Source organism: Elephas maximus, chromosome 4 (assembly GCF_024166365.1).
Source record: "Elephas maximus indicus isolate mEleMax1 chromosome 4, mEleMax1 primary haplotype, whole genome shotgun sequence".
Classification (NCBI taxonomy): Eukaryota; Metazoa; Chordata; class Mammalia; order Proboscidea; family Elephantidae; genus Elephas; species Elephas maximus.
In genome coordinates, this window is record NC_064822.1 from 101544485 (window position 1) to 101572002 (window position 27518).

The 27518-nt window shown below is 37.6% G+C and overlaps 1 protein-coding gene across 3 annotated transcripts in view; it reads right to left on the reverse strand.

The window, feature by feature from the left end:
• SLC38A4 (solute carrier family 38 member 4) overlaps window positions 1-27518 on the reverse strand; it is a 92793-nt gene that overhangs the window by 19775 nt on the left and 45500 nt on the right. For all 3 annotated transcript variants that reach the window (XM_049882911.1, XM_049882912.1, XM_049882910.1), the window contains exons 2-6: window positions 12672-12902; window positions 9670-9760; window positions 9052-9167; window positions 5928-6001; window positions 5378-5470 (exon numbers count right to left, since the gene is read on the reverse strand). In XM_049882911.1, coding sequence (XP_049738868.1) covers window positions 5378-5470; window positions 5928-6001; window positions 9052-9167; window positions 9670-9760; window positions 12672-12790 — 493 coding nt within the window. In that variant the 5' untranslated portion in view covers window positions 12791-12902. The remainder of the gene's footprint in view (window positions 1-5377; window positions 5471-5927; window positions 6002-9051; window positions 9168-9669; window positions 9761-12671; window positions 12903-27518) is intronic.

Genomic DNA, 27518 nt, shown 5'->3' on the forward strand with positions numbered 1-27518 from the left:
TGAGTGTCTTAGTTATCTAGTGCTGCTATAATAAAAATACCACAAGTGGACGGCTTTAACAAAGAGAAATTTATTCTGTCACAGTCTAGGAGCCTAGCGGTTTGAATTAGGGTGCCAGCTCCTGAGGAAGGCTTTCTCTCTCTGTCAGCTCTGGGCGAAGGTCCTTGTCATCAATGTTCCCCTGGCCTAGGAGCTTCTCAGTGCAGGGATCCCGGGTCCAAAGAATGTGCTCCCCTTCTGGTTCTTTACTCTTGGTGGCATGAAGTCCCACTCCTCTCTGTTCAGTTCTTTCTTTTATATCTCAAAAGAGATAGATTCAAGATAAAACCTAAACCTGTAGATTGAATCCTGCATTATTAACATAACTGCCTCTAATCCCGACTTATTAACATCATAGAGGTTAGGATTTACAACACATAGGATAATCACATTAGATCACAAAATGGTGGACAACCACACAATGATGGGAATCATGGCCTAGCCAAATCGACAAACATTTTGGGGTGACACGATTTAATCCGTAACATTTGAGAGTATCTGTTTTGGTGTCTGTAACTTGGGCAAGGGTCTGGCAACAAAAGGCATGGGCCAGAGAAAGAGGGGACAATTGTAGGGCAGAGCTGAGTAGACTACACATCACTCTGGCTTTGCCAAAATGAATGTCACTTTAGTCCTCTGTGATCTCCTTGAGGGGAACACAAAGTCTCAGACAGCCCACTGTCTAAACTGCTATCATCTTGGATTGACTAAAGAATGCAGGAGATGATAGCTTTTCCCCACCCTACCATTTGCCAGTTAGGTTTTATCTCTATATTCTAGTCTCCTTTTACACAAATAGGAAATTATCCAAAGTGGTAGAATTTTGAGCTCCTAGAAAAGTGATTGAGTCCCTGGATGGTGCAAATGGTTAACACATTTGGCTGTTAACTAAAAGGTTGGAGGTTCCACTCCACAGAGGTGTCTTGGAAGAAAGTCCTCTCAAGCTACTTCCAAAAGATCAGCCACTAAAACCCCTATGGTGCACAATTCTACTCTGACACGCTTGGGTCTCCATGAGCCGGAACTGACTTGACAGGAAGTGGCTTAGATAATTGTGTGATTGGGAACACTACTGCAAATCTGATGAAATCTGTAAACTTCCTCCCTAGAAAAATGTATTTATACATGTGCATAACATACAATTTGCCAATGATTTTAGGGATTTTGTAGGCAAATTATATGTTATGCGTATGTACAAATATGCATAAATACACAATACCCTTCTCCAAGTCCTTTCTCTCAGTGAAGTCTAATGCTAATTTTTTATGTGGCACATGTCAAAAGACTTGATTAAAAACAAAACCAACAAGTTTTACACAGATCTTTAAGTGTGTGCTAAAAGACATTTGAAACAGATAGCCATGAGTCAGAATTAACTCCATGGCAACTAACAATAACAATCAACGTTTTAAAAATTATTTCCTGAACTTCAAACAAAAGTTATAATGTTGATAACAATTTCCCACATTGTTTAATCCTTCACATCATTTCATTTGATCAGCTGAAAAGCCCCAGGAAAGGAGAAAGTGTATGTTGTTATCCTCATTCCACCGCTAAGAATATAAAGCTTTAGAGGAGTTAAATGACATGTCCAAGATCACACGGCTTGAAAATGGCAGACCACACCTAAAATATAGGTTCCCTGACTTCTGGGCCAGTGCTTCTTCCCTATTGTCAAAGGAAAATGAGTTTTTACAATACCTGGCCTGTGTTCTGTAAACATTATTTGGTTAATCTTTACAAAGACCTTGGCTAAAGCTAAATCTTACAGAGTAAACAGGAGATAGTTCTGATTAACTGGCTCAGTGAGGTCCCGTTCAATTTTAGAGCTATTAATTGCTGGCTTTCAGTGATGTCACCACTGTTAATGTGTTTGGTCTTCTTAAAATTCAGAATGATCCAGACCTGTCTGGGTAATGTCAACATTATTCTGCTAATGTTAAAATATCTGTGGTAAATGTTAATTTTCCAAGGGATTGAGAAACTTAACCGTTCTAAATGTGGAGCTACTGAGTACAGAAATACAAGCAATGTTCCTTATTCCAAAATAAAAACTAACCATATAAACCCAAAAGCCCGTTGCCATCGAGTCATTTCCAACTCATAGAGGGACTAAAGTGAGAGCATTTTCAGGGCGGTATTGTGAAACTTCATCTCACTCTTAGAAAGGCACATTTCTTATGTGTGTGTGACTTGAACGAGAGACCACTTTGCAGTTTATTTCATCGTTTAAAACCATAGTAGTGGCTCAGACTGTTGAGTTCAATGCGAAATATGCTTACATCCAGTGATTTCAATTGTCCAGACAAGTAAATTAAGTCAACTGTGAGGTGATCCTGTGAAGTACTTGATAATTTTCATCTTGAGAAGGCTGAAAATGAGAACCAAATGGAAAGAAGTCTATTTGGTGGAAAACGGAGGGAGCTTATATGCTTGTGGCCCCAACTCAGTAAAATGAACGAGACAATCTGCTTGAGACTGTCAAATTCTACCCAGGATTGTAGTCTTAATGGACAAAAATGTGAAAAGAAGGAAACATAAATCATTAAGATATGGCTGAATTTTATTTGTCTGCTTATCAACGATTCATTATCAGGAGTAGGTACAGTTGGAGAAAGGTTATTAAACAAATTTCTCCATTCCAGAAACCCTGATAAAACTCCAGGGAGTTTATGTATCAGAAGGAGTTGCCTCCTTGCAAGATGTTTGTGCAAGTGAATTCGTTGCAGCATTGTTTGTAATACTGAAAAAAAAAAAAAAAGGAAACAATTTGACTGTTCATCAGTAAGGGGTTCAGTAAGCCAATTATGGTACATTTGTACAATGTCAAAGTCTACAGTCATTAAAAAGAATTACATCTAAATACATTCAAGGTATACTGTTAAATAAAAAAGCAAGCTGCAAAACCGTATTATAATCCAGTTTTTACAATAACAATGTATTTCTTAAATTAAGTATACAGGAAAACCTGACGTAGTTATTTTTGAGGGCGACTTACGTAAATGTTTCTTTGTAATTTACCGATTTATGAAATGTTTTAGCTTTTCACAATTAGCTTATATGTGTCTTATAATTATAAAAAAAAAAATCAGGAGGGCTCCAGATACATGGATAGTGAAGCAGAGAACAGGAGAAGGGAAGCGTGTACTCAGCCCATATCACGCGCCCTAGGTTATCTTATTCAATCCTCACAATGCCCTCGTAAGTATGGGGAATTATCATTTTCATGGATGGAAAAAGACTCAGAGGAGTTAAGTGATTTTCCCAAGGCCACAGATTATAGGTGACAGAAACAGACTCAGGTTCAGGTACATCAAACACCAAAAGTCTGTTCTCTACCTCAAAAGTTTTTAGATATCTTTTAAAAAACAATAACATACCAGATACATAACCAAGAGGGCCAAAGGATCCCAGAGGAACTGAACCTAACAGCCTATAGAAGGGATGAACCACAGTGAGGAGAGAAAGAGAAATTGTGTGTGTGTGTGTGTGTGTGTGTGCGTGTGTGTGTTAGGGTTAGAGGATCATCTAAAGACATTCAAGGGGATGAAATTACATGTGCAAAGAAGGCACAGAGGATTTTTAAAAATATTAAATAATACCATTAGGAGAACATACAGTGTTATGCTATGATGCAGGATGCATAGGGGATAGAGAGATGCTGGATGGATGCATGGCTAGATGGATGATCGATAGATAGATATGGAGTTGGTAGTTGAGGTGTCAGAAAGGTAGGCAGGGGACAAATTATGAAGAGCCTTATGTGTCAGGCCAAGGAATTTAAAATTTCTCTTGAAAATTCGAGAACATGCTAAAGAATTTAATGCATGAGAGAAGCAGGAATAGATTTGAATTTGAGAAAGTTTATCTGGAGGATGAATTTAAGGTGGGAGCAGGGGAACTCGAGTCAGGGAGACCAGTTAGAAGGTGATCACCGGAGCTGTGGTGGTGAGGATGGAAGGAGAAGAGAGATTTAAGAGATAAATAAGAGATAGAATGGAGAAGTTTTAGTATTTGATTGGATGTGCAGTGTTAGGGAAAGAGGGAAATTTTTGGCGGGTGCTCAGATTTCTGGCTTAAGAAACTACAATGCTGTTCACTGAAAGAAGAAAGAGCAAAAGATTAGCAGGTTTGGGGACTGGTTAGGAGTGGACAAGATAAGTGCCACTATGTGGGGAGATGGAAACCCTGGTGGTGTAGTGGTTAAGAGCTACCGCTGCTAACCAAAAGGTCGGCAGATAGAATCTGCCAGGTGCTCCTTGGAAACCCTATGGGGCAGTTCTACTCTGTCCTATAGGGTTGCTATGAGTTGGAACTGACGGCAACGGGCATGTGGGGAGAAGTCTGGGCCATGCAGCAGGAGATAATCATCAAGAAATATGAGTCTATGGATTGGACTGGACAATGGGTTGGAGAGAGATGCTGATGAGGAGTGAGCTACTTGCATCAGGTAGACACTTGAGACTATGTTGGCATCTCCTGTCTGGAGGGGAGATGAGAGGGTAGAGGGGGTTAGAAACTGTCAAAAGGGTCACGAAAGGAGAGACTGGAAGGAGGGAGTGGGCTGACTCATTAGGGGGAGAGTAAATGGGAGTATGTAGTGAGGTGTATATAAGTTTATATGTGAGAGACTGACTTGATTTGTAAACTTTCACTTAAAGCACAATAAAAATTATTAAAAAAAAAGAAATATGAGTCTGGATGCCTTCTGAAAGTCAAAAACACAATATCTTAAATCACAGAACCAGTGTGAAGATGATGGACAAGCATATCACCTGAAAGCACTGTTAAAAATATATATTTGCAGATTCTAACCTGGAAACTGTAATCCGAATTCTAAGACTCTGTAGAACCAAGGAGCCTGTGGTTTATAATGCTTCTGACACATCCTCTCACAGGCTGGTTCTGTACAAGGTTGTGTATTTAAGAACCACAGAATTTGGCTGTTTCCCACAGATACTTAATTTTCAGTTTTATGAAAGAAACTCAATCATACATATGAAAAAACTGCATTGGCAATGACAGAAATAAGCGCTAATGTTTTAATTTTAAAAGTGTTGATTAAAGCCTACATAAGAAGTCAAGAAGGCTTTAATTATATATTTTAAATCTAGAATTCACTTGGTGGGGCTTTATGGTATTTCATTCTTAGATATTGTCATTTTTTACTTAAAGTGGGACAGCAAAACTAAGAAACTTTATGTTTGAAATTTAAGACCCATAAAGCAGCTATTTTTCTGTTTTTAAAGTGCTTGTTTGTTGCCACAAAGCTTTCTTATGCGTTGAACACTCTATTGAAAGCTTAAGCAGTCTATTATTGAAAGCAATATCCCCTTACCTCCGATGTTTTGCATTGTAATGGACATGAAAGCTCCAATTTTTCCAGGCCATCCAAATGCCTTTTCTCCTAATTTTTCATAAATTAAAGAGCCTGCAATCAAAGATAAAATTACCCTGTTAAAAGAATTGTTTTAATGCCTAAAATATTTACATAACATAATTCTACATTAGAGTCTCAAACAGGGACATAAACACCGTACACAAATTATAAACCTCCAAAATGCAACCTCAAACACGAATAAGAAATATATTAAAATCGCCTCCAAACAATAAGCAATGGCTTCATTTATTTTAGTTGCATGCAAGTCAAATTGTTTATCATCTAACAAAAGTCTCTCTTTTCTACTTGGCTTGAACCTGAGCCAGCTGACTTTCACTCATTTCTCACTTGCCCGAATTACTAAAAACATTGAGAAATCATGTCACTGGGGTCAGAAAAAAACGAAATGTGAAATTGAGTAAAATCATGATAATGTTACGGAAGCATAGATTGAAGTACCCTTTTATGAAGATCAAAACAGGATGTGTTGAACTTAAGAGTGACATACCTCCTTCCTTGGCTGTCTTTAATAAAAGATGAACTGAATAGAGTGATAATATTGCCATGGCAAGCAGCATGATTCTGTAATGGGGAAAGAGAGTAGAAAATAAAGTATCTACAATAAATAAGGCAGAATATTGGTAAATATAAATGATCACCTTAATCTTTCCAATCATTAACTTTCCAAAAGTATGAGGGTTTAGGGAAGCTGAAGAGTTCTTTTCAGAACTCCACACATAGCTCGTAATGTCACAGACTAGAATTTGCTATGTTTTATACGCCAAAATCTACTACCCAAAGTTCCTAAAGTATTCTTAGAGTTACCCATTTGCAAAATCTGATTCATAATTTAGATGCTAAATAGTTAGCAAAATTAGCTCTACTACATCTAGTCACTCATTATATGTGTCATATTTATATGACATTCATATGAACATTAAGAATTGTAAGTCTCTTCAATATTCTAACTAAACCTTCATCTAAAACCTAGAAATATAGAAGCAGAAGCATGTAATGTCTGAACTCCATTTTGGAGCTCCATTGTGATGCCCATAACTAATGCAGTCGGCTGCTAACCTAAAGGTTGGAGGTTCAAATCTACCCAGAGGCACCTCAGAAGTGATCTAGTTCCTAAAAATCAGCCGTTGAAAACCCTATGGATCACAGCTCTACTCTGACACACGTGGGGTCGCCATGAGTCAGAGTCATGGCTTACTACTGATCCTGTCTGATAGATGAAAAAGTGCCTCGTGAACCAGAGGCTTAGCCAATCGCATGTATAATTGAGAAAGGTAAGTACAGGGTACAGGAAAATTCCTTTTTTTGTATCCAGAAAGAATAATTTCTAGTTTCAGAACCCTCTCTACCTGTTCACGTGCATGTATGATGTATGGCTTGTTTACATATGTTGTTATACAAAACACATAGTGATCAGTGTTTTCCCAAAACAAGAACTGGAGTGGAATGGTGCAGATAGGAGCATCTACATAGTAAATGAAGGGCCAATACTAAACTTTACCTGAAATTAAAAAGAAAAAAAAAAAGATGTATTATTCTTTGTCTATTTTACACGATAAGAGCACACTAAACCTTTTCCCCACAATTGGTCCAATTCTTTGGTAATTCCTGATAAAGTCAACATATATTTGGGACCACGACTTATAACTACTCAATATAACTACTCTAGTTATAATGTGCTCTTATTTTCCACAAAACATTCGTTTACCAGAATGCCTAACCAATGGCTTATTCAAATGTTTTTCCATATGCCTTACGAATTTACCTGTTTTTAAAGAGTTTTATAAATCAGATTACATACTTCAGTTCCCTGCAGATATAAGAAGCATTTTCTGTATTCTAAATGAATATTTGCTTTGACAACAAATAGTAACACAAAAACTGTGTCGCTCTGAATTCAGGGAGGTAGTCGAATCTAGCCTGTACTACACCAACACACAAAACACACCCCATGAGGTTTAGCAATTCAATTGCTCTAGTAAAATTAACATGCTAGATGTTTATAGGACTGAAATGAGGCACTTGGGTACAAAAGTGGAATATTCTCCTCTCATGAAATGAGCTATGGCTTTAGGATTGGAAGTGTTTCATATTCCTATTTATCACAGATTTATAATAACTTCCTAAATAATTGTAATAGTATGTGTATTTACTAAGTAGTAGGCAGTCTTTTTGTCTTAGAGTTAGTGTACATTACAAAAGTATACAAAAATATACATGGATGTATCTCTAGCCATTAAGATTCAGATAATTTTTTTAAAAAATTAGCTTATCTCAAACATGGCTTATAGAACCAAAATTAAAAACTCATTAAGCTAAAGAGTGTTACACATAAAACAACTCAATCAAAGCAGAAAACGTTTATCATCACTCTAACACAATATAAATATTTATAGCCCTGACCCTTAGCCCTCAAATAGCTGTGTGATTATCTAATCGTAAGTGATGCTTAGAAAATAAATAGTGTATATTTATAATATAAATGTTGCATTCTTAGACAGTTATTTAACTCTCTAGCGCTGCATTTGGGATTGCAATCTGCATTAACGCCGATGCCTGACTGACGTTAGATTTTATTCTTGTGAAAAATTTCACTGCTGCCAACTGTGTCTTGGAAAACGCCAAGCATTATGTAATACACGTAAGCATCTGTGGCTGTCTGTCACTGATGTGGAATCCATCCTACAGGTCAGCCGCATGACACTGCTACCCTTAGGCAGCATTTGATCAAGAGCGGCTAAAGTGCATAGGTTTAGCAGTAAGCTTCAGTTGCTCTGCAGATATTCCCTGTGCCCAGCACCGTGCTAGGTCCTGAGGATACGGACCTGTGGTGAGTGAAACAGACATAGGTTTACTCTCTAGAGATTTTAGCCTAGCAAGGGAGACAAACAGTAGGCAAACAAATCAGACAAATGTGCTAAAGTATTAAAACTCTGGTGAGTACATAAGGTGATTTGCACTTGTCATAGAAGTCAGAGGAGACTGCATTAAGGTAAGGACTGAGCTATGGGAAGGAGTTTACAAAAGGAAGAGAGAAGAGAAGAGGGTTCCAAGCAGAGGGAAAGTCATGTGCAAAGACCCTGTGGTAGAAAGGAACCTGGCACCTTCATGGGATATAGAGAAGGCCAGTGAGCCTGGCACACAGGGGCACAGGGGATGGTGTATGAGATGGTGCCAGAACATGCAGGGCTCTTTAGGCCAGGTTAAGAATGGGGTCTTTATCCTAAAAGTGTGACAGGATCAGATATGCTTCTGAGAAAGATCTTTTTGACTACTAAACACTTTTTGACTACTACACACTATTTTTAAGCACCCACTGCACAATAAACGGCTTTGTGGAATGGTTCTTATGGACTAGAAGAGCTGCTTTAGCAATATGGGTGGTGACCATAAAAACTTTCCACAATTTGGTTAGGGATGGCTGAGCAAGTCCCATGATAAGATTGCTCTGATTGTTCTAACTTAGGTTGCTATGTTATCAAAATGTGAGAGAAATTTGTTAATACTTTCTCAGCGCATTCCTGTTCACTAAGATCAAACTTTGAATTGTTAATTGAAAAATACCAGGTATGCATGGACTTTATCACTGAATGTAGTCATGTGCATTGACTTACATAAAAAGTATAATTCCGGTGTTGGCCATGGCGTAGGACAAGCCCAAGATTCCACTGCCCATTATGGCATTACTCAGATTGAATGAAGACATTCCGAAGGAGGTGGTTCCAGGATGCTTGAAGCAAAAGGGACGCATCATAAGCAAACATTTGCCAAAGGAAGAACCTTTTTTGGGTTATTCTTACTCTCAAATGATCATTACTGGAGGAGATTACAGTCTAAAACGGAAGACTAAGATAAAAATCACAGTGACTAAAAGCTATTACTCAACCTCAATAAAAGTACGTAATTTTCAATGGAATTCAGTGCTTGGTTTCAGCAGGGGTCTGAGTACAAAATACAGGTCGAATAACATAAAGAAGAGAAAGCATGTATGATTGCAGATTACATTTGGGTTAGAATGATTTCTCCAAAAAACAAATAAATTTCATAAATGATTTATGCAGCCATATGGCGAACAGGAAAAACAAGCCCTTATTCCAGTAAGGGCCTGAATAAACAGAGAATGTGCTGATCAAAGCTTGGAAAATTTCAGTCACATTGTTTTCCCACAGAGACCTAGGTAGATCAGACACCCTCAAGGCCTGTTTACTGCCTAAAAGCATAGGTTAACTTACATGTTCATCATCATAATCTGTCAGCTTCTTTTCCCCAAAAAATCCATTTGTCAGGAATTTCTGACTTTCCGCATCTTCATTAGCAAATTGACTGAACATACACACACACAAAGGAAAATAAGAAAGTCAAAACATCTAAGTAAATGCTCTAAATAATATTTATGTTTCAGATGATCTACGTAACTAAATTGGGGGAAGGAAAACCAGACATCGAAAACTCTTTTCTTCTTCTCTTCCTTTCCACTAGTGCTCCTTCCAGACCAACACTTACACTTCATTTGTGAATACACTTTGAATGAGAGGGAGGAAGTTATGAAGGAAGAAAACATTATTTTTAGTGGAACTTTTTATGCCACAGTTCTTCTTTCCCACATTAACTATACAAGATAGAGAATAATTAGAGCTAACTTTTTCCCCGGTTGGGATCCTTCTGAAGAAAGGGTACACAGTCCTGATTTGAAGTGAGCTTCCTCAACTACTACCACACCATAATCATACAATATTAGGAATTCAGCAGTCATTAAGTGCCTACCATGTGTGGGGCATTGTGGTCCTCATCTCTTTTGATGTTCAAAACAACTCTGTGAGAGAACTTTCATGCCCCTACTCTAAAGAAGAGGCAACTATGGCTCAGAGAAGAGAAATCGTGGGCTCACACCCACCAGACTCCAAGTATCTGGTCTTCCATAGCACCACACAGTTCTAGGGGTACAAATGCGTCTCCAGTTGGCATTTCTACATTTTTTTGTCTCCATCTTTTTATACACATCCCTTGATGTAAAATTCAGTGGTAGCTCTGTGTTGTGTTTGGTTGGTTGTGTGTGTGTGTGTATATTTTAATTACTCTGAAAATGTCCCTAGATTATTAGATAGTGCATGCAACTAAGAAAAATGTTAAGAAAATTCAATGAATTTATGCAAGAGTTGAGGGGAGGACTTTAAAACGTCACTGTCAACAGAACACTGGGGTTGTGGTCTATTTAAGCACAGCTGGGTCATAGGTGCCTCCCCTAATTGTACTTATATTGTATATGCTGGGGGGGTTATAGATATGGGCTTAGTACCAGCCACATTCCCCAAAAGCCTTGGCTAATGAGTCCAGCTGCCACTAGTGCATTTTGAACACTTTTGGTAAATTCCAAACAGGCTTTGTCTCATTATATGAAATGCTCAACTGTGCATGCTTCCTGACAGTGCTTTCTCATTAGATAAATGGCAATTGTTAGGACATTTCTTGCATGACATAGTAAATTAAAATAATTGGAGGGATTTTATTAAAATATCCCTTAGAAATCAAAAGCAGGAAATAATTATAGGATGATAATGAGATCGATACAAAGCATCTTTAATAACAGGACAGGATTTTTCAAATAATCTGGTAAAGAAGAGGGGTGGAAGAGTTACTTGTTGAGAATAGAGAACAAAGTAAGCTGTAGATACAAACAGCAGATAAAACCAAAGAGGTTTATGTATTTTTCTAGAACTCAAGGAATTCTCACAGCATACAAGTTAGGAACATTTCCAGGGGTTCTCCCCATATTTCTCATAGGAGAAATATGATACCATAAGGCCCTAACATGCTTCCTTCTTCCGTTATCACTGCCCCATTCCCCCCACGTTGTGCTTTATTTAATAGTCTGTGTTAGTAAATATACTTGCTATGTAAAGACTGGTACATAATGTTCATAACCGAAACTGAGACAGTAGGATTGAATAAAGCTCAAAATGGGTCTAAGGACTCTAAAAACAAAAGTGCCACCTAGAATTTAAACTTAGGAATGTCCAACACCCTATTTTTTACTTTAATCAACAAACTAGATTCTTGTATTCCATGAGTACTTTTTAAAAAATTTTGTAAGTAAACAGATTATTTTCTTTTTTTGAGGCAGTTTCATGTTCTTATTTTGGCATGAGATGAGTTATAGTCATAAAACAGGCCCAGGCTGTATAACATATATGAGAAGTGTCCCCGGTGTCTTAAATGCTTTGATACCAAACCCAGCATATATTGAAAACATAAGTACAATGATTCCAAATAAATGCCTCATGTCAAATTTCTCAAAAATTTACTTTAAAGAACCAATCTAAGCCAAACAAAGACAAAACGCATCTTTTCGAGTGATTATAAAATTGCAAAATAATGACCAGTATTTCAGTGAGGAGTTAAAAGGCAGGTTACTATGACTGCTCCAGAACATATTGTATCAAACTTCACAAAAACATTCTTACTCTTTCCATTATGGCAATAGATTGGATAACAAGAGGGTGGACTTGAAATGTTAATGAGGTAGAACCAACTGGAGATAGTTGATCACTGAGTGTGTGGATTGGGGAAAGGGATGAGTCAAAGTTGACTCCTAGACATTTGATTGAATTGTTGAATGATAGTGGTGACTGTTTACCAGGATGGAGATTACTAGAGGAGGAGAAGGTTTTGAAGAGAATGATAGCTCAGTATGAGATTACAAGTTTGACTTTATATATGAGATAATTTAGACACATAAGTCATCTAGTAGAGATGTATAGTAGACAGATACAATGGTCTGAAACACAGCTGAGAAGTCTAATGGGCTGAAAAGATGGAATATAGTCGGTGGGTGGAGCCATGATCATTATGACTGAACTTTCTCAGAAGACACTTGTAGAGAGATAAGAGTCCTTAACATTGGAGATGCAACAACATTTAAAGGACATTCAAAGCAACACTTAGAGGACACCTGAGAAAGAAATAGTCCAAGGAGTAAGAGAAATGATAGGATAATATAATTTAAATTATTCTACATTATTAATGAGGATGAGGACTTTATAATCTCAATTCTAAATCAGTCACACAAAAGACTGACATTATTATATTTCAGGATCAGGGAATTGATCCAGTAACATCAATGCCATTGCTGTCTAAAATAGACAATAACCCAATTCTTCTAGACAAGAACCTTGTTTTCCACTTTCATAAACCTTTCTCATTTTTCTATGGGACTTGATGATTTTTAACCCCATACCTGCTTATTGCTGCCTTCTCTGAATTTCCTATCCCAGTGTAGCTGCCTTGAGCACTTTCTCCACTACTGCTCTCATCATCAGGTTCGATGTTGACATTTCTCAGTTCTACGGGATCCATTTGAGCTGTCAGGGCGTTCTATTCCACACACGAGCTCCTTCAGCGTAAATAATATACTGTACCTTCAGCTTAAGGCTCTTCTACTTTGTGTTGACTTTCAGAACACTCTGTTCTGCAAACAGAACACAAATTAAATCATTACAATTTTCTTTAAATTATATAAATGAAAATGAATCACATATGTTGTATATGCTCTGTATAGAAACATGGAAAAGAAGTAAATTCTTGAAAACTTCACACTTAAAAAATGGAAGAGAACAAGGAAAATGACTAACAAACTGCCAAATCAATAGGTATTTATAGAGTACATTGCCACAAGTTGGAATCGACTCAATTCCAATGGGTTTGGTTTTTGGTTTACGCATAATGAACATGGCAAGTGCTTTGCTAGTTCAACAAATCTTAAGATGTGGCAGCAGTTTTAAAGAAGCTTTCAGTATGTGCAAGCAGGTTGCATGATTTAAAAGAAAGGGAGACAAAAGAAAATTGTTGACAAAGGAAGATCTGCCAAGGCAGAATCTCCCAGTGTCTCTACTAGCAGTAACATAAGAAAATTAGTGCTTTAATTTGCTAACTGAGCATGAAAGAATTAACACCACCAAAATACTTGATAACATGCAACACAGTTTAGGATCAGGCTTGATGAGCCAACTTTCCAGTCACTTGAATCATGAAGCCAAAGTTAATAGTAACAAAGAGAAATACAGGTTTTCCTTTGAATCAGCATCCATCACCATCTACATCAAATTAAAATATATTTTAACAATGAAGAGATCCAATTTTTAGATTCTGCTCTACCTTAAATGCACTGGATCTCAACACAAATTATTGAACATTTTTTGGACCTCATTTTCCTCAATTGTAAAGTGAAAAGGGGTGGACCAGCATTGAATTAAAAAAAAAAAAATACTACGAGTCCACTAAATGTTGTTCGTGTATTCGCCTGAAATTTTTACTATTAGATTCATCTAATTCTTGTTGAACCATTATATTGGGAGAAATGGTATCACTCTCAAAAGCTGTGTTTCTGGAATTGGCACTATCCATTTGGTAAGGAAATCTTGAGCACAGAAACTAACATAAGAATTGCTCCAGAACTCATAAAACCCACAAGTCCTCTGACAAACATGAAATTACCACATAGGAATGTCTCCAAAACCTGGTACCACTGCAGTATGCCTGTGGAAGGCAACTCATGCTTGAGACAAGTTCACCACCCCAAATTACAAAATTTACAAAACATACAAGGAAACTCACTATGATGAGTGTGTCAGTAGGCACAAGAAATGGTAAGATTCACATCTGAGGAGCTACAATTTAAAAGGGACCTTAAAATGAATATAATGAAAGCATTCAAAATAAGGGGAAAAAAGTCCACAGAATAAGAACATTGTAAAAGAAGATCAAGTTGATCTTGAAAAGAGCCAAAAAAGGAATTCTTAAAAAAAAAAAAAGTACAGTCATCGAAACAAAGAAAACACAGCCAAAGGGAGAGTTATGAAGCTGGAAGATGGATCTGTGAAAATCACCCAAATTATACCACAAATAGATACAGAGATGAAAAATATGAAGAAGTTAACAGGCATGAGGAGAAAAAAAAAAAAAAAAAACCAAGAAAAAGTTTTAACATACTCTAAATTTTACGACTGTTTCTGTTCTTCAGTTAGATTACAGACTGTGAGAGTAGGCAGTGTCTTACATTCGTTTAATTCTCCCCATAATACCCACTGTAGAGCCAGATACACAGGAATTGTTTATTGGGTACTTGAGTACCAAAGAGGAGTCCCTAGGGGGTGCAAATGGTAAGCACTAAAGGTTGGAGATTAGAATTCACCCAGAGGTACCTCCAAAGAAAAGCCTGGTGGTCTATTTCTGAAAGGTCATAGCCATTAAAAGCCCTATGGAGCACAGTTCTACTCTAACACGCATCTAATACAAAAGAACTGTGAGACTAAGGAGAGACAAAATAAAAAGAGAAAATGGCAAGGTCATCCTTCAAAATTGAAGACAGATAATAGTTCTCAGAATTTAAAACAGCACAGAAAGCTTCAAACAGAAGGAATAAAAATGAATCTATTCATCGACATGAGGTAGTGAAAGTACATGTCATCAGAGATAAAGAGAAAAAATCGCTAAAGCTACCAGAGAAATAAGAATATATATGGTTAAAAAAAAATAAAGGCTCATATTAAATGAGCACAAAGGTTTTACTCACCCACCACACAGTACCCTCCTCACTTCCTAGCACCACCCTCACTAGCTGCTGTCCATTCAACTCTAACTCACGGCCACCCCATGTGGGTCAGAGCAGACTTATGCTGCACAGGGTTTTTAATAGCTGAGTTTTTGAAAGTAGACTGCGAGGACTTTCTTCCAAGATGCCTTTGGGTGGACTCAAACCTCTTCAGTTAGCAGGTGAGTGTGTTAACATTTTGCACCACCAAAGGTTTTTAGTTCTCCTGATATTTCCATTTTAATGTTAAATAATTCACTAAAACCTCTCTGAATTCAATTTATCAGCTCTGGACTGGTATCTATGAAAGATATGAAAATTAGTATACGTCTTTCTACCTCTCCTTCTCCTACATTTCCCACTTATTTTATAGAAACACTTGTACGATTTTGAAATTCGTAATATTTCCACTCTGCTGTGTAAAATGATTAAGTCTCTCAACATTTGTCTATAAGTTGTTTCCAAACACTGAAAATCAATAATCAGCATTTACAACATTATGATTGTAAATAGTATGCCTGGAAGAACCAAGTAGTGTATTTGTCTACCTTATAAATGAAATGTAATCCTATGTTACTAAAACTTTGAAAGTGTATTTTCCATGTTCTTTTACTTTCCGAATAGCTTTCTCCTCCATCCTCGAGGGTCTCAGTCAGCTGCCAGTGTCTCCTGAATGCCATGCCATCTTCTGTCTTCATTTTGCATTGTGTTGAAATTCTGCCTTGAGTAATTTTTTTCACACAATGTGCCTATTCTTGTGAACAGAATTTGAGTTCTTTCATGTTAGAAAATATCTTTATTTTGTCCTTAAACTTTGTTGATTGTTTGAACTGTAGATTCAAAATCAATTTCCCTTAGAACTTTGAAGACATTGGTTCCTTGACTTCTAGCTTCCACTGAAAAGTCTGACTTTGGTTTCTTTGTGGATAAGTTACCAGTATTCCATTTTTAAATCTGATATATTTTAGAAATTTTCTCCACATCCTTATCTGAAATCTCACCAAGATATGACTAGAAGTGAATAGTTTTGAAAATATTCTGCTTAGTATGTGGAGGGACCAGTCAATCAAAAGACTTGCGTCTTTCTTTTGCTCAGAAAAATGTTCTACTATTTTTAAAACCTATTTTCTTCCCTGAGTTTATTCCTACTAAAACTTGTATTAGTTAAGTATTGAACCTCTTGATCCATATTGCTAAACTTTCCATTCTATTTCCCTCTTTGTCTTATTTCTCAGTGCTCAGAGATATATCCTTAATGCTATGTCCAAAATAACCAATTTGGTCTTCAACTTTATTTATTTTATTTTCAACCAATTTTTCATCAATCAAGTTTTTTATTTCCTCAATCATACTTTTATTATTTTCATCAATCATTTTTTAATTTCTAAGAATTTGTTCTTATTTTTTGCTCTTTTATCAGGTCTTTTTTTTTTTTTTTTACTTGTTTTGTTTTATGGATACAATATTTTCTGAAATCTCTCCATAGATACCAATTGGAAGTTTTTAAAAGATCCCTTTTGTTCCCTAAATTATGTGTTTATTCTGGAATTAGTTATTCTGTTTGTTCATCTTGGTCCTTCTCATTAATGCAGTTGGGCTTTCCTTAAATTCTTAGTGAATGAACAAGTCTGCTGGTTAACTTAGAGGCTGGTGCAGGGTTTCTTTGAAGTGGCGTAGGCCCGTTTCATTGAGGGGTTGCTTCCTTGTAGGTTCTGGGTAGGTGACTTCTCTGTAGCTTGTATGTGTGAGGAGCACCCAGGAGGATCCCACTCCTGTACACAGCTGGCATTATTAGGACAGGTTGCTCTGGAGGTAAAATGCTTTAACGAATTCCCCTGCTTGTTATCTCTCCTTTGTAGATGCCCTCGTATCTACTGTAGGATCCCTCCTTAGGCTTTCTTAACAAACTAGATCACAAACTTAGTCTATGGGCAAAAGCAGCATCCCAAATGAACCAAGATGTCCAAACTGAGCTTCCTTGGTAAACACCTGGTAACTGGTAGCCTGTAGTCCATGCCTCCTCTTCGTAGGCATTGACTTAGCTTTGAGCTGCAAGGCTTCCTCTGGGAGAAGCATTCTCATCCTGGCCTCTCAAGCTCTAGGTTCCTTTTCTCCTTCTCAGTTTTTCCAATCCTATCTGCTTTCTGGCTTCTCAGAATTCTTCAAAATTTCTATTTGTTGATGACACTGTTATTGTTCATCAGGGTTTTTTGGTTTTGTTCTTTCAAAATATATCACAGTTTGACTTTTCCTCCTGGTCAAATTAACTAACTTCTGACTTTTTCACCTTCCCATTCACAATATGAGGGTAATATCATTTACCATAAAGCAGTACTGTAAGGGTTTAAATGAGATTGTGTGTGTCGAAGTTTGGCTTGTAGGGGCCCTCAGAGATTTTAAATACCTTTGCTTTCTTCCAATAATCAGAATCCAATTGCTGTCTTTATCTACAAAACTTGTGTAGTATTTATATACATATCTATACTTGCATAGAATTTACCATAGACTCTTGTAAAAGAGGATTTTGCACTTTTCAAAACTCTCACAAACATTGCAAGCATGATTAAAAAACCAAAAAACCAAACCCGTTGCTGTCAAGTTGATTCCAACTCATAGTGACCCTATAGGACGGAGTAAAACTGCCCTGCAGGGTTTTCAAGAGGTGGCTAGTAGATTCAAACTGCTGACCTTTTGGTTAGCAGCTGAGCTCTTAACCACTGCACCACCAGAGCTCATGATACGTGCCCCTTCAAAACTAAGGAAACTGAGACATAAGACTTTTACTCTTTCTCTGAATACTTATTGAATAATGAATCTCTGAATGGCTAGCAGAGACAAAAAAAGATACTGGCAAACATCGTGATTGAAAATATAATTTTCAGGAGGTGGAGCTAACATGGAGCTATAGACAGAAGCACCATGCCGTTCCTCCACAGCAAAGACCTAAAAAACTAAGTAAAACAGAAACAAACGTTAATGCTGGAACCCTAAGTATCAAATGAAGAGGTAAAGAACTCAGCCAAGCAGTGAATGGAATAAGAAACTGACAGAGACCAGAGAGAAGGAGAGAAATGGAGCAGAGGTCCTTTATCAGTTAATGAAGCACGAATTCGCCATCTTGGATTCCTGTCAGAGATTGGCAGACAGGGAGTACAGGAAAGCAGCTTCGTGGAGCTCCCAGCAAGAGACAGAGCACCGTGTAACCAGCAGTACACACCTTCCCACCTCCCCACCCTTCTTGGCCTCTGCCACTTCCCAGTGGGCTGTGGTCACTCAGTCAGGAGGTGCCAGCTCCATGCCTCTCAGATTCACCCCACCATTTCTTTGTTGCTGGTGTTGCTTTTTTCAGCCTCTTTTCATTTCTTCCCTGTCTTTCCCTTCCTCCCCCTCCTTTTTCTGGAACAACTGGCTCCATGTGCCATCTTTGCTTCTTCTTGACAGGCTGTGAAGCTCCGCCTGGCTGGGGAACTGCTTTCCCAGTCCACACTGCCACGTTGGTGGGATCTCTGGGGCTTTTTTCTTTTCCTTTTTGTTTTTCTTCATTTTTCTTGGTTTCTTGTCTCTCTCTACTTACCTTCTTTTTCTGTCTCCTGAATACCTGGTGCTGTGTGCCATCTCCTCCCCTTCTAGACAGGCTGTGTCCCAAGGCCTGGGAGCCACTTCCCCAGTTGTCAGTTACCAGTGGAATCCCTGGGGGTTTTTCTTTTTCTAATTTAAATGTTTATTTATTTATTTTTCTCTTTTTCTTTTTTTCCTGTATGTTTTCCTTTATTTTTAGGTTTTCCATCTCTCCATTCCAATGGGAGCCACTTCCCCGGACTCTGCAGTCAGGCCAGTGGGATCTCTGGGGGCATTTCTTTCTTTTTTTTAATTTAATTTTTATTATTATGTTTTCCTGTTTCTTTTTCTTCATTTTTCAGTTTCTCTTCTCTCTATTTTCCTTCTTTTCCTGTCTCTTGACTACCTGGTGATGTGTCCCGTCTCTGCCCAGTCTAGACAGGCTGTACTCTGAGGCCTGGGAAACATTTCTCCAGTCGGTAGGATCCCTGAGGGCGTTTCTATTTTATTTATTTCTTTATTTATCTTCTCTTTTTCTTTTGTTTTTCTTGATTTATCTGTTTCTCATCTCTCTCTACTTTCCTTCTTTTCCTGTCTTCTGAAAATCTGATGCTGTGTGCCATCTCCATCCCTTCTAGACAGGCTGTGTCCCAAGGCCTGGGAGCCACTTCCTCAGTTGTCAGTTGCCAGTAAGATTCCTGGGGGGTTTTCCTTTTTTGTTTGGTTTATTTGTTTTTCTCTTTTTCTTTTTTCCTTTATGTTTTCCTCCATTTTTAGGTTTCTTGTCTGTCCACTCAAATGGCAGGCTCCCTGAGCAATTTTTTTTCTCTCTCTCCTCTCTCTCTTCTTCCCTATACCAACATAGCTCCACACATCACCACCTCCTCCCTCCCTCCTGATTATCTGCACACTGAACATTGCACCCCTGAGCAGCACAGGCACAGACTACCAGAACCTGCCCTGTGCTGACCTCCCGGCCAGGCCTGTTGGCGCCAGCGCATTCCACAAACAATCCATCCCAGCCCCTCCTCTTCAGCTGGACCTGCTCTGCTGTACCATAGCTGAGTGACTGGCCCATTGGACAAGTAGGTGAACAGTATCGTGCCCACAGACAAGCAAACAACAAAGAATGCACAGTCTGCCAGCTCAGACCTATCCAAATAAAACAAAAAAAAGCAGGACAAAACAAAGAAATCTACAATCGATAAACAAAGAAAATAACTACTGAATGTCACGAAGACAGCAGACAATATCAAAACATATTAAAAAACAGGACAGGGTGGCTCCAGTAGGTGTCTAAAATAAAACACCAGATAACTTTCCAATAGAAGAAAAGGCACTGGAACTACCTGACAGAGAATTCAAATCTCTAATATTCAGAGCTATCCAAGAGTTGAACCAAAAAGCAGACAAAAATGAGGAGAAAATAGGTGAATTCATGGAAAATACAGACAGGACAACGGAAGAATTCAAGAAAATACAGGCAAAACAGTGGATCAAAGTGTCAAAATAAATTCACAACTAAAAATCATACAAAAACAACAATTAAAATCTAAAACATAAACAAGATTTCAGAAATTGACAGTGTCGTAGAAAGTCTGGGGACAGGTATGAAACAATGGAAGACAGGATCAGTGAAATTGAAGACAAATCCTTGGATACCACTTTGAGGAAAAATCAGGAAAAGAATGAAGAAAAATGAAGAAACACTGAGAATGATGTGGGATACAATCAAAAGCAAAAATTTTTGAGTGATTGGAGTTCCAGAACAGGGAGAAAAAATCGCAAACACAGAGAGGATCATTGAAGACTTGCTGACAGAAAACTTCCCTAATATCATGAAAGATGAAAAGCTGACCACCTAAGAAGCTCAACAAATCCCATATAGGATAGACCTCAAAAGAAAATGAAGACGCATCATAATCACACTCGCTAAAACCAAAGACGAAAAGAAGAATCCTGAGAGCAGGTCAAGAAAAATGAAAAGTCACATAAGACTGAGCTCTGATTACTCACCAGAAACCATGCAGCTGAGAAGGCAATGGGATGACATACATAAAACCTTGAATGAAAAAAATTGCCAACCAAGAATAATATATCCTGCAAAACTCTTGTTCAAATACGATGGTGAAATTAGGACAATTCCAGATGAACAGAAATTAAGGGAATATGTAAAAACCAAACCAAACTTACAAGAATTATTAAAGGGAGTCCCTTGGTTTGAGAACAAACAACATCAGATGACAACCTGAATCTAGGATTAAAGATCGCACCAACCAGATACTAACCTAGGAAATGAACTCCCAAGGCCTATTTGAAACTGAAAGATTTACAAACAGGAACCAAGTGGTTAATCTGTAAATGACAACAGTGTCAGAACAATAAAAGTGGGAATAAACAGTCTAGGTATAGAACTTTCTAATGGAAAGGAAGGCAAGGTGATATTTTTTTTTTTTTAAACCTAGGAAGATAAGGGTAAATTTCAAGGTAACCACAAAGAAAGTTAACATACCTACTCATCAAAATAAAGAAGAAAAAATATAGGCTTGGTGAAAACAAAATCTACAAAAACAAAAGAAATTAAAAAAAATCTACAAACAGAAGGAATTCAGCACAGGAGACTAAGAGGAACAAAGAAAAAGCCAGCATCACCAAAAAAAGCACTACAAAATGACAGCAATAAACTCATACTTATCAATAATTACAGTGAACTTAAATGGCCAAAATGGACCCATAAAGAGACAGAGAATGATAGAATGGATTAAAAAAACAAGATCCATCAATATGCTGTCTACAATAGAAAAAAAAAAAATAGACACATCTTAAAAACAAAGACGTAAATTTATTACAAATCAAAGGATGGAAAAAATATATCAAGCAAAAAGCTACCAGAAAAGAGAAGGATTAGCGACACTAATCTCAGATAAAATAGACTTTAAAACAAATCCACATAAAAGACAAAGAAGGGCATTATATAATGATTAAAGGGATGATACATCATGAAGACACAACCATAATAAATATCTAGGCATACAATAACAGGGCTCCAAAATACATGAAACAAACTCTAGCAGCACTGAAAAGAAAAAGTGACGGTTCCACAATAATAGTAAGAGACTTCAACACGACACTCTTGGTAAAGGATAGAACATCTAGAAAGAAACTCAGCAAAGACACAGAAGATCTAAAGGCCACAATCAGCCAATCTGAACTCACAGACATATATAGAATACTCCACCCAACAGCTGCTAAGTATACATTCTTTTCCAATGCACATGGAATATTCTCCACATCTTAGGCCACAAAGCAACATTTACCAAAATCAAAAACATTGAAATAATACAAAGTATCTTCTCTGACCACAATGCCATCAAAGTAGGAATTAACAACACAAGAGCAAAGAAAAAGAAAAAATCAATTACATGGAAACTGAATAACACTATGGTTACAAATCACTGGGTAATAGAAGGAATCAAAGATGCAATCACAAAATTCCTAGAATCAAATAAGAATGAAAACATATCATACCAAAATCTTTGGGACAGAGCAAAGGCAATGCTCAGAGGTCAATTTATAGCAATAAAGGCACACGTCAAAAAAGAAGAGACAAAATCAAAACACTAGCTAAGCAACTCAAACAAATTGAAATAGAACAGCAAAAAAAAAAAAAAAAGCCCGCAGCCACCAGAAGAAAGGAAATAATAAAGATCGGAGCAGAAATAAATGAAGTAGAGAATAGAAAAATAATACGAAGAATCAACAAAACCAAAAGTTGGTTCTTCGAAAGGGAGCAACAGAATCAACAAGCCAGTGGCCAAACTGACCAAAGAAAAACAGGATAGGATGCAAATAACCCAAAGAAAAAATGAAATGGGGGACATTACAACAGACCCAATTGAAATAAAAAGGATCATAACAGAGTATTATAAAAAACTATACTCCAGCAAATTTGAAAACCTACAGGAAACGGACAAATTTCTAGAAACACACTACGTACCCAAACTATCATAAAATGGTGTTGAAAATCTGAACAGACCCATAAAAGAAAAGATTGAAAAGGTAAAAAAAAAGGAAACTTCCAACTGAAAATAGCCTGGCCCAACTGTCTTCACTGTAGAATTCTACCAAACATTCAGAGAAGAGTTTATGCCAGTACTATTCAAACTATTTCAGGACATAGAAAAGGAAGGGAAACTTCCAAATTCATTCTATGAAGCCAGCATAACCCTGATACCAAAACCAGGCAAAGAAACCACAAAAAAAGAAAATTACAGACCAATATCTCTCATGAATATAGATGTAAAAATTCTCAACAAAATTCTAGCTAATAAAATTCAGCATCATATCAAAAAAATAATATACCACAACCAAGTGGGATTCATACCAGGTATGCAAGTATGGTTCAACTTTAGAAAATCAATCAATGTAATCCACTACATAAAAAAATAGAATCATATGATCATCTCAACTGATGCAGAAAAGGCATTCAACAAAGTCCAACACCTATTCCTGATAAAACTCTCAATAATATAGGTATAGTAGAGAAATTCCTCAACATTATAAAGGCCATCTATACAAAATCAACAGTCAACATCATTCTTAAGGGAGAGAGGCTGAAAACATTCCCCTTGAGAACAGGAACAAGACGAGATGCCCTTTATCACCACTCCTATTTAACACTGTGCTGGAAGTTTTAGCTAGAGAAATAAGGCAAGAAAAGAAATAAAGTGGTGAGAAACTGGTGAGAAAGATGTAAAGCTGTCTTTATTTGCAGAGGATATGATACTACACATAGAAAACCAAAAAGACTCCATGAGAAAACTACTGAACTAATAGATTGATTCAGCAGGGTAGCAAAATACAAGACAAACATACAAAAATCAGCTGGATTTCTATACAATAAAGAGAACGATGAAGAGTAAATCAGGAAAACAATACCATTTATAATAGTCCCTAAAAAAATAAAATACTTAGGGATAAATCTAACCAGGGATGTAAAAGACCTATACAAAGAAAACTACAAAACACCACTGCAAGAAACCAAAACAGATCTATGTAAATGGAAAAACATACCATGCTTATGGATAGGTAGACATGACATTGTGAAAATGACAATTCTACCCAAAGCAATCTACAAATGCAATGCAGTCCCAATCCAAATCCCAATAACATTCTTTAAAGAGCTGGAAAAAGTAATCATTAACTTTATACGGAAAGGGAAGAGGCCCCAGATAAGTAAAGCACTATTGAAAAGAAGAATACAGTAGGAGGATTCACGTTACCTGAGCTCAGAACCTACTACACAGTTACTGTAGTCAGAACAGCCTGGTACTGGTACAACAACAGATACATTGACCAATGGAACAGAGCTGAGAACTCAGATGTAAATCCATCCTCCTACGGTCACCTGATCTTCAACACATGAGTAAATGCTTGCAATCACTAGCCATTAGAGAAACTCAACTCAAAACCACAATAAGATAACATCTCACGCTGGCAATACTGACACAAATAAAAAAAAAAAAAACAGAAAATAACAAATGCTGGAGAGGCTGAGGGGAGATTGGAACTCTTCAGCACTGCTGGTGGGAATGCAAAATGGTACAACCATTTTGGAAAATGATATGGCAGTTCCTTAGAAAGCTAGAAATAGAAATACAATGTGATTCAACAATTCCGCTCCTAGGAATATATCCTAGAGAAATAAGAGCCGTTACACAAGTAGACGTATGCACACCCATGTTCCCTGCAGCATTGTTCACAATAGCAAAAAGATGGAAATAACCTAGATGCCTATCAACAGATAAATGGATAAACAAACTATGGTACATACACACAATGGAGTACTACTCAACAATAAAGAACAATGATGAATATGTGAAGCATCTCACAACATAGATGAATTTGGAGGCCATTATGCTAGGTAAAATAAGTCAATCAAAAAAATCAAATATTGTATGAGACCACTATTATAAAAACTCATGAAAAGGTTTACACACAAAAAGAAGCAATCTTTGATGATTACAAGGGAGGGGACAGGTAGGGATGGAAAAACACTAAATAGACAAGAGATAAGTGGTAACTTTGGTGAAGGATAAGACAGTGCATAATACTGGGGAAGCCAACACAACTCATTTAGGGCAAGGTCATGGAAGCTCCATAGACACATTCAAACTCCCGGAGGGACCGAATTACTAGGCTGAGGGCTGTGGGGACCATGGTCTCAGGGAACATCTAGCTCAATTGGCATAAACAGTTTATAAAGAAAATATTCTATATTCTACTTTGGTGAGTATTGCCTGGGGTCTTAAAAGCCTGTGAGTGGCCATCTAAGATACTCCACTGGTCCCACCCCTTCAGGAGCAAAGGACAATGAAGAAAACTAAAGACACAAGGGAAAGATTAGTCAAAAGGACTAATGGACCACAACTACCAGAACCCCCACCAGACTGAGTCCAGTACAACTAGATGGTGCCCAGCTACCACCACTGACTGCTCTGACAGGCATCACAATAGAGGGTCCTGGACAGGGTTGGAGAAAAATGTAGAACAAAATTCCAACTCACAAAAAATGACCAGACTTACTGGACTGACAGAGACTGGAGAAACCCCAAGACTATGGCCCCTGGACACACTTTTAGCTTAGTAATGAAGTCATTCCTGAGGTTCACCCTTTAGCAAAAGATTAGACAGGCCCATAAAATAAAATGAGACTAAAGGTGCACACCAGCCCAGGGGCAAGGGCTAGAAGGCAGGAGGGGACAGGAAAGTTGGTAATAGGGAACCCAAGGTCAAGAAGGGAGAGTGTTGACATGTCATGGGTGGTTAACCAATGCCATAAAAAAACGTGTACTAGATGTTTAATGAGAAGCCAGTTGGTTCTGTAAATCTTCATCTAAAGTTCAATAAAAAAAAGAAAGAAAGATGGGAAAAAGGCAAGCTTTGTAGGTGGCAGAAAATAAATTTTCTCCAGCCAAGGCATTAGATTTAAATAAATAAACAAACCTTTAAAAAAAGAAAATATAATTTTCATAGGCATAGATTTTTCTGTTGCTCCCACCTTAGGACATAGCACTTCCATTTACCCAACTGTTCACCACAGCAACCTGACCATCAGTCTTGACACCTTCCATTCTCTGTCCTTAACTCCCACCCCTTACTCTTGTCCAGTCTATCTCCAAGTCCTATCAGTCCTTCTTTCAACATTTATTTAAAAGTCACCCACTTCTATGTCCAAGACAATTATGTTATTCCAAATGACTGCCCTGCTAAAAGCCTCACAGTGATTTTCACACCTCTTTGGCAGTTCAGATCCACCAGGCGCTCCTTGGAAACTCTATGGGGCAGTTCTACTCTGGCCAATAGGGTCACTATGAGTCGGAATTGGCTCAATGGCATTGGGTTTGGGTTTCAAAAATAAACTCAAATTTCCTAATATGCTATAAGGCTGTACATACCCTAACCCAGACTGAGCAATTGAGTCCCACATCGAATCACACCTCCCCTCACTCACTGAGTACACTACGCTTCTTTTATTTCCCCTTTGCCACCTCATGGCCTTTTTTCATGATGTTCCCTCTGCCTAGAATGCCCTTCCCCATATTCTTAACCTAGGTGTCTCCCAATGTTAACAATAACAACCTGAAAATCTTTAAATGCCACCTAGTCAGAAAGGCTTTTCTGATCCCCCATTTGTACTCTCGTAGCTTGACGTCCTTTCTGTCAAGGTATTTATCACACTTCATAATTACATGTTTAGTTGTGTGATTGTATGATAAATAACTGTCTCCTCCACTAAGCTGAAAGCTTCATGAAGGTGGGATTAGTGCCTGGTGTGTAGACTCTAGCATTTAGCATAGCCCCTGGTGTTAAATTCTATTAAGACCAATACAACTTTATATGCTTTCCATTATACATACAGGTATGTATTAATATTATAGCTTTTTAATATACTTCAATATGAAATGGAAAAAATTCCCTTTAGTTGTCAGAACAGTTTTGCTGCACAAAGAATATTCAAAACTCTTCTAAAAGAAAAATCAATTTGGTTTCAAAGGACATCTGTAGCCTAGCCTTTCTCCCCAATGAAGTTAAGTATCTCTGTGATACAAAGAAGTCTTACAAAAGCCAACTGGATTTCCAATGTGATCGTTAAGACTGTGTGTCAGCTTGGCTGGGCCATGATTCTCAGCAGTTTGGCAGTTTTGATGTAGTTTCGAGATTGATGATGATGTGATCACTTCCATGATGAGATTTGATATAATGTGATCACCTCCATGATAGGATCTGCTGTGAGTAGCCAATTAGTTGAAAAGGATTTTCCTTGTGGGTGTGGCCTGCATCAGATATAAGCAGACTTTCTGGCAAGGCTTGTGGGCTTTTTGCTTGCTCTAGATCCTTCAGCTGGCTCCTGTTCATCTGATCTCCAGTTCTTGGGATTTGAGCTAGCAGCTTACCTGCTGTCTTGCTTGCTGATCTTGGGAGTTGTCAGTCCCTGTGAGCCAGAACCCTGCTGTCTGACCTGCTGATCATGGGTTTGCCAACCCCTGTGGCTACGTGAATAAGGAGAAGCCTCCAGCCTGAGCCACAGACCTGGGACATTCCAGCCTCTCCAACTGCACAATTTCCTTGATATAAATCTCTCTCTCTCTATATATATATACTTATACACTTTACTGGTTTTGCTTCTCCAGAGAGCTCTGCCTCAGACATTCAGTATAGTGTTCAACTGAATTGTTCATTCAATCCAGTCATTCATGAAGATGTAAAATCAAAACTTGAAAGAAAGATTTTTAGAATACCATGTCATTAGAGGATTTCCAGTTTCACCACATTTACTAAGAGACATCTAAATGTCACAAGTAGATGATTCTTTATTTTATCCAAATTTTCATTATTAAATGTTTTAATGTCTTGTGCTTTGAATAGGTACCTAAG